This window comes from Piliocolobus tephrosceles, chromosome 3, assembly GCF_002776525.5.
Source record: "Piliocolobus tephrosceles isolate RC106 chromosome 3, ASM277652v3, whole genome shotgun sequence".
NCBI classification, from domain to species: Eukaryota; Metazoa; Chordata; class Mammalia; order Primates; family Cercopithecidae; genus Piliocolobus; species Piliocolobus tephrosceles.
The window spans coordinates 67524134-67541920 of NC_045436.1; the positions used below are offsets into that span (position 1 = coordinate 67524134).

The 17787-nt window shown below is 35.5% G+C and overlaps 1 protein-coding gene across 5 annotated transcripts in view; it reads left to right on the forward strand.

Moving 5' to 3' along the window:
- TRPC3 (transient receptor potential cation channel subfamily C member 3) overlaps window positions 1-17787 on the forward strand; it is a 72695-nt gene that overhangs the window by 46401 nt on the left and 8507 nt on the right. For 2 of the 5 annotated variants that reach the window (XM_023217540.3, XM_031935319.1), the window contains exons 8-11: window positions 834-1029; window positions 2298-2507; window positions 3760-3807; window positions 5672-5755. In XM_023217540.3, coding sequence (XP_023073308.2) covers window positions 834-1029; window positions 2298-2507; window positions 3760-3807; window positions 5672-5755 — 538 coding nt within the window. The remainder of the gene's footprint in view (window positions 1-833; window positions 1030-2297; window positions 2508-3759; window positions 3808-5671; window positions 5756-17787) is intronic. The other 3 variants (XM_023217542.3, XM_023217541.3, XM_031935320.1) reach the window with 3 other exon arrangements.

Below are 17787 nucleotides of genomic sequence, written 5' to 3' on the forward strand. Positions count from 1 at the left end.
ATAGTCCTGTGATAAAAAATTTAAATAGAGAGGCATCTACAGGGAAATGCCTGTCCTTCTCCCTACCCTTGGCACAGTCTCTTACTTCTCTTTAGTTCCCAGAGGCAATGGTTTCTTTTGAATATTTTCAGAGCTATTTTTTATGTAAAAAAGAATATAAGTATTTGTATGCCCTTCTTTTTTATTTAAATGATAGAATATTTCACACTTGCTATATCTTATTTTTTCATTTAGTATATCTTTGATATAATTTTATATAAACACACAAAGCTCGATCTGTCTCATTTTCCCACAGTGGCTGCATAGCATTCCATCATATGGATATACCAGAATTATTTAGCCTGTCCCCTATTGATGGATATTTGGATTACTTTCATTCTTCCCTACTGCAAATGATGCTGCAAGGAATATGTTTTTACATACTTTTTAAAAATTGGTTATATAATTTTAATCCCAACCCTGTTCTACTACAGAAAACCTGATTTAAATTTCTAAATCACATACAAAATCAAACAGCAAATTCCCCTTTTTGTAGGAGAAAGGAATGGTTATTGTGACTTGACTTCAGCTTTCTCCTGTGGAGTTTAGAGAATTTTCACTTGATGATAACTTCAGAAAAGCTAGACATTGGCACCATTTAATCACCAGTTCCTGAAAACCTGAGAGAATAATTTTTCTATGAAATGTCATAACAAAGTAGTTATACTCTTGGAGTATATTGTGGTGGCATTTTATATCTGTACAGTAATTAGACCCTAACTTGTTTTTTACTTTTCACTCTTAGATATTGAAAACTGTTAACTTACTTACTTTTTACCTTATTTTTTCAACAGTGTAGAAGAAAGTTTCAAGACTTTATTTTGGTCAATATTTGGGTTGTCTGAAGTGACTTCTGTTGTGCTCAAATACGATCACAAATTCATAGAAAATATTGGATACGTTCTTTATGGAATATACAACGTAACTATGGTGGTCGTTTTACTCAACATGCTAATTGCTATGATTAATAGCTCGTATCAAGAAATTGAGGTAAATCTGTTTTCTATCCATAGTGTCTATCCTTGTCATCCTATTCTGATAGTATACATCTGCTTCTGTATCCTATGGCTGAGCTCCAGCTCATATAACAAAGAGGCTTATATCCACACAGAGCCTGGGCCTTTCCCTGTGTTTTCTACCTGGATAGATAGCTATCCACATTCTGGTGTCTTCTAGGTGCACAGCAGGGTTCCCCATGAATTTATTGTTGCTCTGCCTTCTCTCAGGGTATATTTCAGAAGTTTTGAAATAAGTGGCTAGAAGAAGTATTGGCCCTAAGTAAGAAAAAATTACTCTCTTTTCAATTAGCCAGCCCACCATTCTACCTGGTAGAATGACCAGATGTTTGGCAAACACTAATGGTGTTCTTTATCCAGTCAAACTTTTGAGTATTCTAGAAATCTCTTGATTCTTGGTTTTGGATTGAGCTGGGTTTGGTACCTCTCTTCACTGTTGTATCTATGTTTTCTTATGTCCTTCACTTTAGTGTTCAGTATCTTTTTAGTGCTTTGTGGTTTGCTAACTCCACCAAATCTCTATGTATGTTTTAGCAACTCATAATATATAGTGTCCTCAAAATAGAAGTTTTGGTCCTAATGGCCTTCTAGGCTGTGTGAATTGAGAGAGGCAGCTTCCTCCTAGCACGAACCCCCTTCCCTTCATTTCTCCTATCAGTTAGGGTGGTTATCTCCATCACCGTGGGCAGCACAGAGAATGAAAGGAAATGTAAGACAGGATCAGGCTACTCAGGGGCTTATGTGACATTTGGGGACATACGGTAAACACAGAAATGCCAAAAAGCAATTCATCTGAGAATCATTTTTTCCCCTTGCCCTTGAAATATAATATGCTGTGTCTACAACCTGGCTTGGATAGGTATAGGTGAGGAAGGAGGATGGGAAATAGGCAACTGTTGTCAAACATGCAGAATTGACTGGGTGGGGGACAGAGGGAGGAATTAATCTTTTTATCCTTCCTTGGCACTCTATTTTTCTTGTCTTTTTTGCCTTGTTTTTGGATGGTAGACAGGAAGTTCTGGTTAAATTTCAGTGGGTACAGGTAGAGGCATATGAAAGAGAATGAGAATCTTGTATTTGAAAAATAAGAATATTATGTAGGTCTATAGAATAAATGTAGATAAATGTGTATAAGTTACCTATGTCAAAAACATAACTTAGATTCATTATAAAAACCTATTAGCATCAGTTACTAGAATATTTAGCTTTTAAAATTAGTTTTTTTTCTATTTTGTGACACAGGATGACAGCGATGTAGAATGGAAGTTTGCTCGTTCAAAACTTTGGTTATCCTATTTTGATGATGGAAAAACATTACCTCCACCCTTCAGTCTAGTTCCTAGTCCAAAATCGTTTGTTTATTTCATCATGCGAATCGTTAACTTCCCCAAATGCAGAAGGAGAAGGCTTCAGAAGGATATAGAAATGGGAATGGGTAACTCAAAGTCCAGGGTAGGTATTGAAAACTTACCAAGACCTTAAAATAAATGTTCTGTCTCTTTTTTTTCTTGTCTTTTGATGTTTGTTCAATAATTTTTATGTGTGAACTTAGAAGATGTTAAAAGTAACTGTCTAGTCCACAGTCTTTCACAGACTAATACTAAATATTTTCATGAAGTTTCAAGAAGTCACTGAGTCAAGGCCCTGTTTTGATCAGAACATCATATAAACTACCAGATTGTAAACAAACAAAAAAGCCTTTAACTTGTTAAAAGTAACCAGAAAAGTTACTGTTAGAAAACACTTTGTTTTTGTGTGTTCCGTGCTTCTCAACTGTTATTCTGAAGTTACATAGTTTAAACTTCCAGCCTTCCTCTTGGTGTATGTATAGTTCACCACCACCATATTCTTTTTTGTAGAAACTTTCTATTTGGCTAAATAATCTTTTTTCCATTAGTGCCATAAAATAGATACAGGCCCAAGAGCATCCTCAAATAATCATAAGTACTCATTTTATAAATAAGCAAGAAACCCTTGAGTTATCCCAGTTGAGTCATAGTTTAATTTTAATAAAGAAGATAATTTTCACGATGGTACTTTGTTATCATGAACTAACTTTCAGAGATAGAATTGGTATAGATAGAAGGATGTGAGTGAACCTAAATAATAGGGCATGAGGCAGACAGGAACAAATGTATGAAGTATAACTTTTTCTAAAATTGTGAAAATGGTCTGTAGCTATAACATCCTAAAAGCCCACAAGATACCAATGTTATCTCCATAAAGCATGTGCCTTCCTGAGCGAAGGTAGATATTTTTTCTCAGTTGAAACTGGGAGAAAAAGTTAAGATTAGTGCAATTTAATTTATTGCTTTTTAAAATTGTTGTGAATCTTCAAGAATTGTATTCTTTAAGAAAGTGACCTTTTAAATCTTTTTTTGTTTGACCTGGATATGGGCTGTTAAGGCTATTGGGTTACAAGTCAGCAATTGGTTGTGACAGCCCATAATTTAAAATAATACCTCATGTATACAGTGAGAAGCAGTATAACACAAAGAAGACAGCTTCGGCATTAGACCTGGATTTGAATTGTGGCACTTGTGGCTTATTAGGAAGGAACATGGATAAATCACTTCACAACTCTGAGCCTTAATTGTCCACCAATTGTAGACAATTGTCTAACTCTGTAGAGTTGTTGTGAGGATTATATGAGATCTACAAAGTTCCAGCCTCAACAAATATCAGTGCCCTTCCTCATTCACAGTTTACAAAGTGCTTTGCTGTATATTTGAACCTCATGCAACGCTGTGAGGTAGGTATTATCATTATTCCCATTTTATAGATAAGACAATTGAAGCTATTCAGATAACTTGCTTATGTGAGGTCACATAAACTGACCAGTGTGGGGTAGGTGCAGAATTCAAGTATTTTAGCATCAGATGCCTAGCTCTCTCTGCGGCACCCAGATGCATCATGCTCAGCACCTGAGTCCACCCTTGGTTACCGGCCCACTTCCTCTCAGCAAGCTGTACCTTCAGCTGTGAGGTAACTGGTCTCTTAAAGGAGTTGGGCTCTAGTTGTCACCCTGGGCAGCTCCTGCTGCTACTGAAATTGACTTTGCTTTGAGGGACCTTTGTTTTTCTGGGGATTTATTAACTGAGGCTTTATTGCAAAAAAGAAGTCTCTCAAGTGTGGGAGCTCACAACCCTTGCACTTCACAGAACACACCTTGAATTTTCTTTCTGTAGGCAACAGGTCTCACTGACTTCATTCCTGATATTATCATAATGTAGAAGGGGAAATACTAAACGTCAGGCTGAGAGGAGCACACACAGTAGGCTTGTGGCTACCTAGACCCCTGTAAAGAAAACATAGCCTGTTCACAGGAACGGGAAGGAAGCGTTGCATTTAGGCTGTCCTCTCCTGCCTGTATCGTACCATTGACAGGAAAGAATAGCCTTTCTCAGAGAAGATGCTGGAAATAGAAAGTTGGACACCGATCTCTCAGGAGGCTTGCTCCTCGACTTTCCACTCTTCCCATATCTGGTTAAAAACTGCCACAATAAACAAACAAATAAATTTTTGATTTTATTTTTTAAATTTTGCATACAGATGTTTGCATCTCTTTAATATTACTCATATTCATAAATACTCTTCATGTATTGAATGTAGCCGAAATTTGGAGAAATTATATTTTTCTATTTCTCTTTTTTAGAAGAGAGGGGAAGGAGCCTCAAGAAATCTTTCCGGCTAACCTAGATAGCTAACCTCAGTCAGCAATCAGATACTGGCCTCCAGTGGCTGATTGGAGAATTAGCTTTGTTAGCTAAGGTTTTCGTCAGGCACAATTGTAAGAAAACAAAGGAAGGTCCTTTCCTATCAGCGCTACTTCCTTCTCTCTTAGCGTCCCACACCTTCCTGAGTTACAATGGTGGGAAGTTAGGTGGTGAGGTGAATCATCTCTTTGGCTAGAGGGCCACGTCTTTGAATCACACCTTACAGTGGCAGAGCTTGTCCACAGATAAGAGGACCTGCTGATATACGTGCAGAGTAGGTAGTACCTGTGGGTTCCTCTTGTTTCCTGTTCCTACCCACTCAAAAGCTAAACCTTAAAAAGAAAAAGAGAGAAAAGAAAAGGAAACCAAAATTCTTTAGCCCAATTCTCTCCAAAATTGTGAACCTGACTCAGTATAAGGCCAAGATACTTTGGAAGATGGGTTATTTTGGCTAATATTTTAGGGCTGCAAAATACCAAATGGTGCCATCTGAACCTGCAATGTGTTTCTATTCAAGTCTAGGAGAGGAACTTAGACTCAGGAACAGATCGAACTTCTATGAAACTTGGCCTTCTAGATGCCTTGAGTACATTTTGATAAAGTATGCAAGGTCCCCAGGAAAAATTATGTTTCTTATGAGCCAATTTTTAACATATAATTTCAATTAAATAGTTCTATTACAGTAGTACATCATGCCAACATTTTGATAAATGTGAGCATATTGCTCACAGTAATTTTAACCTTTGGGAATATATTACATCACTTACAAAGCTCAACTTCCACAAAATGTTTCTTGGGAATGTTGACTCCAGAAATGTTATCAAGGAGAATAAATGGATTATATTTTTTATTCCAAATGAATGTATTCTAATTTACTAGGTTAATTGTATTTTTTCCTAGTTAAACCTCTTCACTCAGTCTAACTCAAGAGTTTTTGAATCACACAGTTTTAACAGCATTCTCAATCAGCCAACACGTTATCAGGTAAGCATTCATTAGACGTATCTCTTGATCTGTATGTGATTCCATATATGTCTGCGTGTGTGTTTGTGTGTGTGTTATGAGTTGAATTATATTCTTGAGATATGCCATGAGGATAGCTCAGAACAAAGAAAATGATTCAACACCTGTGAAATTTTTTTAAAAAATTAAAAATAAAAGAAAATAGTATGTTAGTTGGAGGAGACTTTAGAAATCAGAGTCCAAGTCCTTCATTGTTTTTAACTAAGAGTTCCTGTCACAATATTGAAAGCAAAGTGTTGCTACAATTACCAAATAATGTATAACTTAAACTAGAGAAAGCAGTAGAAGACAGAGTATGTTAGAATGAATAATTCTCCCACAGCAGGAAAACTTGGTTTTTCTCTCTGTTTTTCTTTCAGGTGATCCATTTTTTAAATGGATTGTTTGGCTATACTGTTTCATGAGTACTACTTTAAAATATCTTCTGCATTTTGATACTGGATATGACATTTGAACACTATTCTCCAACTCAGGGGAAGTTATAGCCCTTTGTTTTTCATCTAGTTGATCATTTCGATCATGAAGTCTTTGACTTTCTGATGTGTATAAGTTCACAAAAGTGAAGATCAAGGAATTTATAATATATTGGTGATGTCAATTACTGCATATTGTTCTATTCCTTATCCAATTTTTTTAGAAGCAGGAAACCACAAAATAGCTCAGCACACTGATTGTCAGAGTCTTTTTTTTAAGAAAATTTTTGTAAATTTTACATATTTGTTTATTTTTGTGTTACTGATTTTGTCTAACTTTATTTTTAATTGATAAATAATTGTACATATTCATTGTCTACATAGTGATATTTTGATACATATATAGGGATCAGATCAGGGTAATTAACATATCTGTCATCTCAGACATCTATCATTTCTTTGTGTTGGTAACATTCAGTATCCTTCTAGCTATATGAAACTGTATGATATTAAAATATCATTGTTAACTATGGTCATGCTATAATAGTGTAGAACAGTAGTCTCCAACCTTTTTGGCACCAGGGACCGGTTTTGTGGAAGACAGTTTTTTCACGGATGGGGTGGGGTGATGGTTTCAGGATAAAAGTGTTCCACCTCAGATCATCAGGCATTAGATTCTCATAAGGAGTGTGCAACCTAGATCCCTCACATATGCAGTTCACAATAGGGTTCACAATAATAGGAGAATTTGATGCCGCTGCTGATCTGACAGGAAGTGGAGCTCAGGCGGTAATGCTTGCTTGCCAGCCTCTCACCACCTGCTGTGCAACCTGGTTCCTGACAGGCCATGGACAGGTGCCAGTCCTTCGCCTGGGGGTTGGGGATTCCTGGTGTAGAACACTAGAACTTATTCCTCCTATCTAGTGGTAATCTTGTTTCCTTTAACAAATCTCTCCATATCCCCCCCACCCCTACCTTTGCCAGTCTCTAGTATCCTCTGTCCTACATTTTACCTCTATGAGATCAACTTTTGTTTTAGCTTCCGCAAATGAGATAGAACATGCGGTGCTTAACTTTATGTTCCTGGCTATTTCACTTAACATAATGTCCTCCAGTTCTATCCATGTTGCTGCAAATGACGGGATTTCAATCTTTTTTATAGATTCTATTGTGTATATATACTACATTTTTTATACATTCATCTATTAGACACCTAGGTTGATTTCATATTTTGAATATTGTGAATAGTGCTGCAATAAAACATGTGGGTGCAGTTGTCTCTTTGATATGATGATTTCTTTTCCTTTAGATAAATTCCCAGGAGTGGAGTTGCTGGATCATACGGTAGCTCTCTTTGTAGTTTTTGGAAAATCCTCCATACTGTTCTACATAGTGGTTGTACTAGTTTACATTCCCACCAATAACATTAGAGTTCTCTTTCTCTGTGTTCTTGCCAGCATTTTTTTTTTTTTTTTTTTTTTTTTTGTCTTTTTGATTGTAGCCATTCTAACTGGAGTGAGATGATACCTCATTGTGGTTTGGTTAGTGATGTTGAACATTTTTTTCATCTACTGTTGACCATTTGTATGTATTTTTTTGAGAAATGTCTGTTCAGATTATTTGCCCATTTTTAATTGGAATTTTTTTTTTTTTTTTTTTTTTTTGCTGTTGAGGTTATTGAGTTCCTTGTATATTCTGGATATTAATCTCCTATTGGATGAGCAATTTGCAAATATTTTCTCCCGTTTCATAGGTTGTCTTTTCACTGTTGTTGTTTCCTTTGTTGTGCAGAAGTCTTTAGTTTGGTATGATCCCATATGTTTATTTTTGCTTTTGTTACTTGTGCTTTTGAGGTCTTGTTCATAAAGTATTTTCCCAGACCAATGTCCTGAAGCGTTTCTCCTATATTTTTTTCTACTAGTTTTATCATTTCAGGTCTTACATTTAGGTCTTTGATCTATTTTGCACTGATTTTTATACAAGGTGAGAAGTGGGAGTCTAGTCTCATTCTTCTGCATATGGATATCCAGTTTTCCCAGCATCCATTACTAAAGAGACTGTTCTTTTCCCAATGAGTGTTTTTGGCATCTTTGTAAAAACTCAGTTGGTTCTAGATACATGGATAATTTCTGAGTTCTTAATTCTGTTCCATAGGTTTATGTGTCTGTTTTTTTTTTTTTTTTTTTTTTTTTTTTGCCAGTACCATGTGGTTTTGGTTTCTACAGAGTGGTAATATATTTTAAGGTCTGATTGTGTGATACTTCCAGTTTTTTTCTTTTTGTTCAGGATTGCTTTGGCTGTTTGGGGTCTTTTGTGATTCCCTACAAATTTTAGGATATTTTTCCTATTTCTGTGAATAATGTCATTGGTATTTTGATAGGAGTTGCATTGAATCTGTAGATTGCTTTGAGCACTATTGTCATTTTAACAGTAGTAATTCTTCTGATCCATGAGCATGGGGTACATTTCCCTTTGTTTGTATCCTCTTCAGTTTCTTTCATCAGTGTTTTGTAGTTTTCCTTGAAGAGGTCTTTCATCTCCTTGGTTAAGGTATTCCTGGGTATTGTAAATGGCATTGCCTTTTTTATTTTCTTTTTCAAATAGTTTGTTGTTCATGTATAGAAATGCGACTGATTTTTGTATGTTAATTTTGTATTGTGCAACTTTACTGAATTTGTTTATTAGTTCTAAAAGTTATTTGGTAGAGTCTATAGGTTTTTCAATGTATAAGATCATGTTGTCTGCAGACAGGGACAATTTGACTTCCTTCTTTCCAATTTGGATACCCTTTCTTTCTTTCTCTTGCCTAATTGTTCTGGCCAGAACGTCCACTACTATGTTGAATAAAAGTGGTGATAGTGGGCATCCTTTTCTTGTTACAGTTCTAAAAAAGCTTCCAGCTTTTCCCAGTTCAGTAAGATGTTAGCTGTGGGTTTGTTATATGCCTTTATTACATTGAGATTCTTTCTTTCTATACCTAATTTATTAAGATTTTTTTATCGTTAAGGAATACTGAATTTTATGAAAAACTTTTATCATCTGTTGAGATAATCATACGGTTTTTATCCTTCATTCTGTTGATGTGATGTATGATGTTTATTGGTTTTTGTATGCTGAAACATCCTTGCATTCCTGGGATAAATCCCACTTGGCTTATCAAGTGGGATTTTGATGTGATTTTGGATTTGATTTATTAGTATTTTATTGAGGATTTTTACATCTATGTTCATCAAGGATATTGGCCTATAGTTTTAATGAGTGCTTATTTTGGTATTGGGGTTATACTGGTCTCATAAAGTGAGTTAAGAAGAATTCCTTCTGCTTTAATTTTTCTGAATAGTTTGAGAATAATTGGTATTAATTCTTCTTTAAAGGTTCAGTGGAATTCAGCAGTGAAACCATTTGGTCCTGGACTTTATTTTATTATTATTTTTTTGGAAGATGTTTTATGCACTCATTTAATCTTGTTACCTGTTTTAGGTCTGTTTAGATTTTCTATTTCTTCTTGGTTCAATCTTGGTAGATTGAATGTGTCCATGATTTTATCTATTTTCCCAGGTTTTCTAATTTATTGGCATATGGTTATTCATAGTAGTCTCTAGTGATCTTTCATATTTCTGTGCTATCCATTGTGCTGTCTCCTTTTTCATTTTCTGATTTTATTTAAAGCCTTATCTCTCTGTTTTTAAGTTACTCTAGCTAATGGTTTGTCAATTTTGTTTATCTTTTAAAAAAAAACTTAGTTTTGTTGATTTTTTGTATTTAGTCTCAATTTTGTTTATTTCTGCTCTAATCTTTATTATTTCTTCTACCAATTTGGGGTTTGATTTGTTCATGCTTTTCTTTCATGCTTTTTTCAAGCATTTTTTATGCTTTTTTTCCCCTTTATGTGCTTCATTAGATTGCTTATTTGAAATCTTCCTAGTTTTTTGATGGATGTTGGCATTTATTGCTATAAACTTGGCGCTTACTCCTGTTTTTGCTGTGTTGCATGAGTGTTGGTTGTATTTCTCTTTTCACTAATTTCAAGGAATATTAAAATTTCATTCTTAATTTTTTCTTTGACCCATTGGTCATTCAGGAATATGTTGTTTAATCTTCATGTATTTGCATAGTTTAAAGTGTGCCTTTTGTTATGATGTCTAATTTTATTCCATTGTAGTCAGATAAAATACTTGATATAATTTTGATTTTATTAAGTTCCTGAGACTTGTTTTATGTCCTAACATACGGTCAATCCTAGAGAATGTACCACGTGCTGATTAAAAGAATGTATGTTTTGGGGTTGGGTCTGGTAGCTCACACCTGTAATCATAACACTTTCGGAGGCCAAGGCAGAGGGATTGCTTAAGCTCAGGAGTTTGAGACCAGCCCAAGCAACATGGTGAGACCCCACCTCTACAAAAGTGAAAAAAATTAGCCAGGCATAGTGGCACATGCCTGTAATCCTAGACACTTGGGAAGCTGAGGTAGGAGGATCTCTTGAGCCCAGGAAGTTGAGGCTGCAGTTAGCCATGATTGCACAACTGCACTCCAGCCTAGGGGACAGTGTGAGACACTGTTTCAAAAAAGAAAAGAAAAAAAAAAAAGTGTACTTCCAGCTGTTGGATAAAATGTTCCATAAATGTATTTTTGGTCCATTGGTCTTGGTGTAGTTTAAATCGGATGGTTTTTTTGTTGATTTTCTGTCTAAATGATCTGTCTCATGCTGAGAGTGAGGTTGAAGTCCCCAACTATTATTATATTAGGATGTGTTTCTCCCTTTAGACTTAATAATATTTGCTTTATTTATCTGAGTGCTCTGGTATTGGGTGCATATATATTTACAACTGGTATATTCTCTTGCTGAGCCGATCCCCTTATTATTATATAATGCCTTTCTTTGTCTCTTTTTAAAGTTTTACTTTTAATAGTTACAGTGTATTCCATCATATGGTTAAACTTATTTAATCATTCTTTTATTGATGGAAATAGAGGATGTTGCTAATATTTAGCTATTACAAGCAATACTATAGTAAGTCATTTTGTATATATAACATCTCAATCATGAACAAATACATGGAATTGTCTGGTTAAAATATATTTGAATTTTAATTTTTTAGCTATTATACTGATGGAGCTTGTACTAACTTACATTCTTACAATAAATATGTGAGAGCACCTATTTCCTCCTTAATTTACAAACACTGTGTTACCAAAGGTTTTTATCTTCACCAGATAGGTTAAAATGTGCTGCTTTGCATTTCTTTATCATGAATGAGTTTTACCTTTTTTTTTTATGTTTAATGTCATATATACTTATGACTTCATATATATTTGCTTTTCTTGATGGGCTTTTTGTTATCAATAAAGAGGAATTCTTCATATTTTAACAATATCAGCCTTTGTGTTATGACCTAAGAATGTTTTTACCAGTTTGTGTCTTTTTAATATTTAAAGTATTTTTTCCCATCCACAACTTGTTTTATTTTTGTACAGTCAACTTTACAAATTGTTGATGGTATCAGGTTTTGTGTCCTACTTGGAAAGACTTTCCCCCATAGGAGATTATTTAATATTTTTAACTCATATTTCTTTAGTTCTTTCACTTCTTTGGACTCTGAAAATATTTGGCTTATATAGAATATATTTTCATTTAACCTGTAGGATGGGAATCCAAATATGTTGTCTTTCCAGATTATTATACAGCTGGGTGTGTTGAATAATCTATCTTTTCTATTGATTTGAAATACCACTTTAATAATTTACTAAATTCCTGTATGAATCTATTTCTAGGCTTTACATTCTGTTCCACTGATCTGTCTATTCATGCTGTAGAACCCACATTAACATAATCGTTATAGTTTAAGAAAAAAAATCAAACAAACAAAACACACATACATGTGCATGCTTGCACATGTGTACATATGCATGTGCACACACATGCACATCCTTCAGGGGTTTTGTTTTTTTTTTTTTTTACAGAATTTCCTATTATTTTTCCTTTCTTTTTTTTTTTTTTTTTTTCTTTTCTTTTCTTGAGACACAGTCTCCCTCTCTTGCCCAGGTTGGAGTGCAGTACTGCAATCTTGGCTCACTGCAACCTCCAACTCCTGGATTCAAGCAATTCTCCTGCCTCAGCCTCCCGAGTAGCTGGGACTACTGGTGCCTGCCACCACGCCCAGCTAATTTTGTATTTTTAGTAGAGTTGGGGTTTCACCATGTTGACCAGGCTGGTCTTGAACTCCTGACCTCAAGTGATCCACTTTCCTCAGCCTCCCAAAATGCTGGGATTACAGGTATGAGCCACCAGCACCCAACCTCTTCCTTATTTTTCTATTTGAATTTTAAGGTGGGTTTGTCTGCTGGTGTCTTTATTTTGATCGCGTTAAGGCAAATTGAAGCTTTATAATGTCTTGTCTTTTCTAAGGATATGATACTTTTCTATGTATTAGGTCTTCTTTTGTGTATTTGGTGACATTTTAAAGTAGTCCCCTTATTGTTTATATTAATTATGATTAATTTGGTGCAGTTCTCACAAAACCACCACATACCAACTTTTAAATGGCTAAAAGAAAGTAGAAATTTATTTCTCTCTCATGTTCCTAATGTGGTACCTAACAATGTCAGGGACCCAGGCTTTTTCCGTCATATTACTGCATCATGAATGGCTTTCAGTCTAACATTATCTCATGTTCCAAGAAAGCTCCTGGAGCTCTGCCTGTTATTTCTACATTCCAAAATATAGTTAGAAAGTGATAGAGAAGAAAGTTCTGTCCTATAAGAAACTTCTGTAAAGTTGCACAAACCACCTATCTGCAATGGAGCCTGGGAAATAAAGTCCTAATTTCAAGTGGCCACGCGCCAAGTCAAAAAGCTGCGGAAGAGAAATGGTAGTGTCTGCCGAAGTGGACTATACTATATGTCTTGGTGTTTATCTTAATACTTTTAAACATACTTAGGTCTCTGTAAATTGATTGATATGTTTCAAGTGTTATCTTTTGATCCTTCAGCTCTAAACTATGAAGAAAATCAATATGTGTATTCACACCATTTTCCCCCTTCCTCTCCCAGCTCCTGCTTGTTAAATTATTAGAACTGTGCTTGTTGGGGGAAGAATAGTAATTTTCTTAATCCCTTTAGGTTCAGTACCTGGGGGCTATGAATTAAACTGATAAATGACTGATAAACAGGAGGGGGAAAAGGATTATTTATGCATGCAGTGCACATACATGTAGAAAAACTCAGTGATGAGTGGCTTAAAGGGGTAGTTAGCATTTGGGGCTTATATACCAACTTAACAAAGGACAAGAAGTTTGTGGAGAAGTAATATGACCAAGGAAAAAGTGTTTGAGTTGCTAAAGGTAGTAAATTGTTGGAAGGTGGAAGAAACTGATAGAAGATACAGGTTATTATAGTAAGGTTTGCTTGTGCAGAACCACCTTGGTGCTGACTTTCTGTCCCCAGTGGTAATGATTGTTTTTCTCCTCCTAACCTGAGAGGGGGAGAGGAGGAAGACCTTCACAAAGGGAAATGTATGTCTTGTTTTTAGGCAGATGGGTTAGGGCAGAGAGCTCTTTCTCTGTTTGCTACTTTTCAATTGCCTTCGGCTCAAAATAATCCTTATGCCAAAATGGTATATTTTGGGGTGGCATACTCTGATCTACTTCACTACCTTTTCAAGGCTATAGCCTACATTTGGTTTAATTTTAGTCCCACAGTTAAACGTAGTCGGTATTCACCAGCAGTCTTTTTTGCCATAATTTTCTGTTTATCTCTTTGTTAGCTTAAGTTTGTCTTTTTGTAGTTCCTTCAAGAAGAGTTTGTGGGAACTATGTTCTCTGAGTGAGTTTATGTTCTAAATTAGTTTCCATTTCTATGTATTTATATTGACTACCTGTAATATAATTAGGTGATAATTTATTTTTAATGTATGTGTAGACGTTGCTCCAGAGCCTCCTGGAATGGAATGTTGATGTGGAAGAGTTTGAGGCCAGACTGATTGTTTTCCTCATATAGTTGACCTGAGGTTTTAGTTTGAATGCCCCAAATATCTTTATCTTTTAAATCCAACAACTTGGTATTGATTGTTCTATAGGTGGATCTGTATCAATTTTTCCTGGCACACACTATGGCCATTGTTTTTTTGTTGTTGTTGTTGTTTTTGTTTTTTAGATGGAGTCTTGCTCTGTCGCCCAGGCTGGAGCGCAGTGGCGTGATCTCAGCTCACTACAACCTCCACTTCCTAGGTTCAAGCAATTGTCCTGCCTCAGCCTCCCAAGTAGCTGGGATTACAGGTGCCGCCACCATGCCCAGTCAATTTTGGTATTTTTTTAGTAGAGATGGTGTTTCATTGTGTTAGCCAGGATAGTCTCGATCTCCTGACCACGTGATCCATCTGCCTCAGCCTCCTAAAGTGCTGGGATTACAGGAATGAGCCACCACACCCGGCCACACTATGGCCTTTCAATATGTATGTTTAGTCTTCTTTTAATTTTTGAATAATTTTGTTGATGAATATCTTGAAGTATTTTTTCTGCTCCATTATTTTGGATTTCTTCTTCAAAGACACCAATTTAAAGCCTACTGAATTCTTCTTGACTGTCTTCATATCTACCATTTTTTCCTATTCATTTTGAATTTTTCATCCATTTCTATTTTTGGCTCTTTTTTTCTCAAACTTTATTTTATTTTTTAATTTTATTTTTAATTGACACATTATAATATGCATACTTATGGCAAACAGTGTGATATTTCAATACATGTATACATTGTATAAAGGCTCAAAGCAAGTGTATTTGGCGTGTTCATCGCCTTGTTCATTTATCATTTCTTTGTGGTAAGACCATTCAAAATCCTCTCTTATAGCTCTTTTAAAACATACAATACAATGTTAACTATAGTCCCCCTACTGTGCCCTGTAACACCTTAACTTACTTCTTCTATCCAACTATAACTTTGTACCTGGTGACCAACTTCTCCCCACCTCCCATTCCCCCTGCCCTCTCCAACTTCTGGTAGCCACTATTATACTCTCTACTTCTGTGAGATAAATTATTTAAGATGTCACGTATGAGTGAGATCATATGATATTTGCCTTTCTGTACCTGGCTTATTTCATTTAACATGATGTCCTCCAGGTCCATCTGTGTTGCCACAAAGACAGAATGTCATTGTGGCTGAATAGAATTCCACTGTGTGTATATATACAACCATACTTTCTTTATCTGTTCATCTGTTGATGGACAGTTAGGTTGATTCCATATTTTGGCTATTGTGAATAGTGCTGCAGTAAACATGAGAGGGCAGATAGCTCTTCACCATACTGATTTCATTTCCTTTGGGTATTTACCCAGTAGTGGGATTGCTGGATTGTATGGTAGTTCTATTTTTAATTTTTTAAGTATCTCTTCAATATACTGATTTCATTTCCTTTGGATATATACCCAGTAGTGGGCTTTTTGAATCATGTGGTAGTTCTATTTTTAATTTTTTAATGAACTTCCATACTGTTTTCTGTAATGGCTGTACTCATTTATATTCCTATCAATAGTGTATGAATTCTCTTTCTCCACATCCATACCAGCATTTGTTATTTTCTGTCTGTTTGATAATAGGCATCCTAACTAGGGTGAGGTGAAATCTTATTGTGGTTTTGATTTGTATTTCTCTGATGATTAGTGATGTTGAACATTTTTTCATTTGCCTGTTGTCCATTTGTATATCTTCTTTTGCCCAATGTCTCTTTAGGTCTTTTGCCCATTTTTAAATTGGATTACTTGTTTTTTGCTGTTGAGTTGTTTAAGTTCCTTATACATTCTGGATATTAACCTCTTGTCAGTTGCATAGTTTGAAAATATGCTTGATGTAATCGCATTTGCCTATTTTTGCTTTTGTTGCCTGTGTTTTTGAGGTCTTATCCAAAAACTCTGTGCCCAGACCAGGGTCCTGAAGTATTTCCCCTATGTTTTCTTCTAGTAATTTTATCATTTTGAGTCTTACACCTGAGACTTTATTTTGAAATGGTTTTTGTATATGGTGAGAGATAGAGGTCTAGTTTTATCCTTCTGCATGTAGATGTCCAGTTTTCCCAGCACCATTCATTGAAGAGACTGTCCTTTCCCAAATGTATGTTCTTGGTGCATTTGTTGAAAATCAGGTAGCTGTAAGTGCTTCCTGGTTCATAGACAACTGTCTTCTCACTGTCTCATATGGCAGAAAAGGGACAAGGAAGTTCTGTGGGATCTCTTTTATAAGAGCACTAATCCCATTCCTAAGGGTAGAACCTAATCACCACCATCACATCGGGGATTAGGATTTGAACACATGAGTCTGGGGTGGACAAAACATTCAGTTCATAACAAGTGAACAAGTGAGTGATAATAACGTTGTTTAGTTGTTAGATTTTTTTTTCATGCAGCATGATTATAATAGGTAAGACTTACCTTTAAAACTATTACAGAACTTGGGGGTGGGTTACCTTTAAAACTATTACAGAACTTGGTGGCTCATGCCTGTAATCCCAGCACGCTGGGAAGCCGAGGTGGGGGATCACCTGAAGTCAAGAGCTTGAGACCAGCCTGGTTAACATGGTGAAACCCTGTTTCTACTAGGAAAAAAAAAAAAAAAAAAAATCAGAACTTGGTCTGCTAAATAGGGATTTTCTTTCAAAGTGATAACTCTTAGAATATACTAATTCTAATGGGGCTATCACAACTCAGAATATTTTTAGAACATCTTTAAATAATTACTTTTATAATTAGTCCATAAGACAAAAAAGTTTCATTTTTTTCTAGTTACTGAACTTATTATTCTTATTAATAAAACAGTGCCATGACTTTGCATTTTTTAAAAAAATGATCACATCCAACTTCAACAGACATGTAGCCATCACCAATAGGGTCATCACCTTATGTGTTTTATATCCAAATGAGGGTTTTCTTCTCCAAAACAATTTATTTAAAGACAGAGATTCAAATACGCCCCGAGGGGCCACAGCGGAAGAGTTTCAAAAATGTTTTGATCATGGCCAGACGTGGTGGCTCACTTCACAATCCCAGTGCTTTGGGAGGCTGATATGGGATGGCAGTTTAAGCCCAGAAGTTTGATGCTGCAATGAGCTATGATCATGTCACTGAACTCCAGCCCTGGTGACACAGCAAGACCCTTTCTCGGAAAAAAAGACAAAAATACCAAAAATGTTTTGATCAATAGTGGTATTTATATTAAAATTAATTATTAATAGCATGTTGAAGTAATTATTTTATGTGCGTAAAGAACTTTTTTTAACTGGGTGTGATGTTTTTCTCAAGAACATACTTAGGAGGATGGCTATGATTAAATTCTGCTGATTTTAACGATATTTTATTTGTTATTTATTATAACAATATTTGTGTTTGGTTATTTCAAGTTAAAAGCATGCAGATATGCTATGATATGTTAAGAAATAGGAATTTATTGTGAGACTCCACAGAAGTTGGACTGTGGGTCAATTTTATTCTCTCTATTGTCTCTTGTGGGCAGATCTGCTTTCACATGAAGCTGACTTCGCTTTGGTAACACCCTTGGTCCAAACAAATACGGTATTGGACAGTCTTTGGC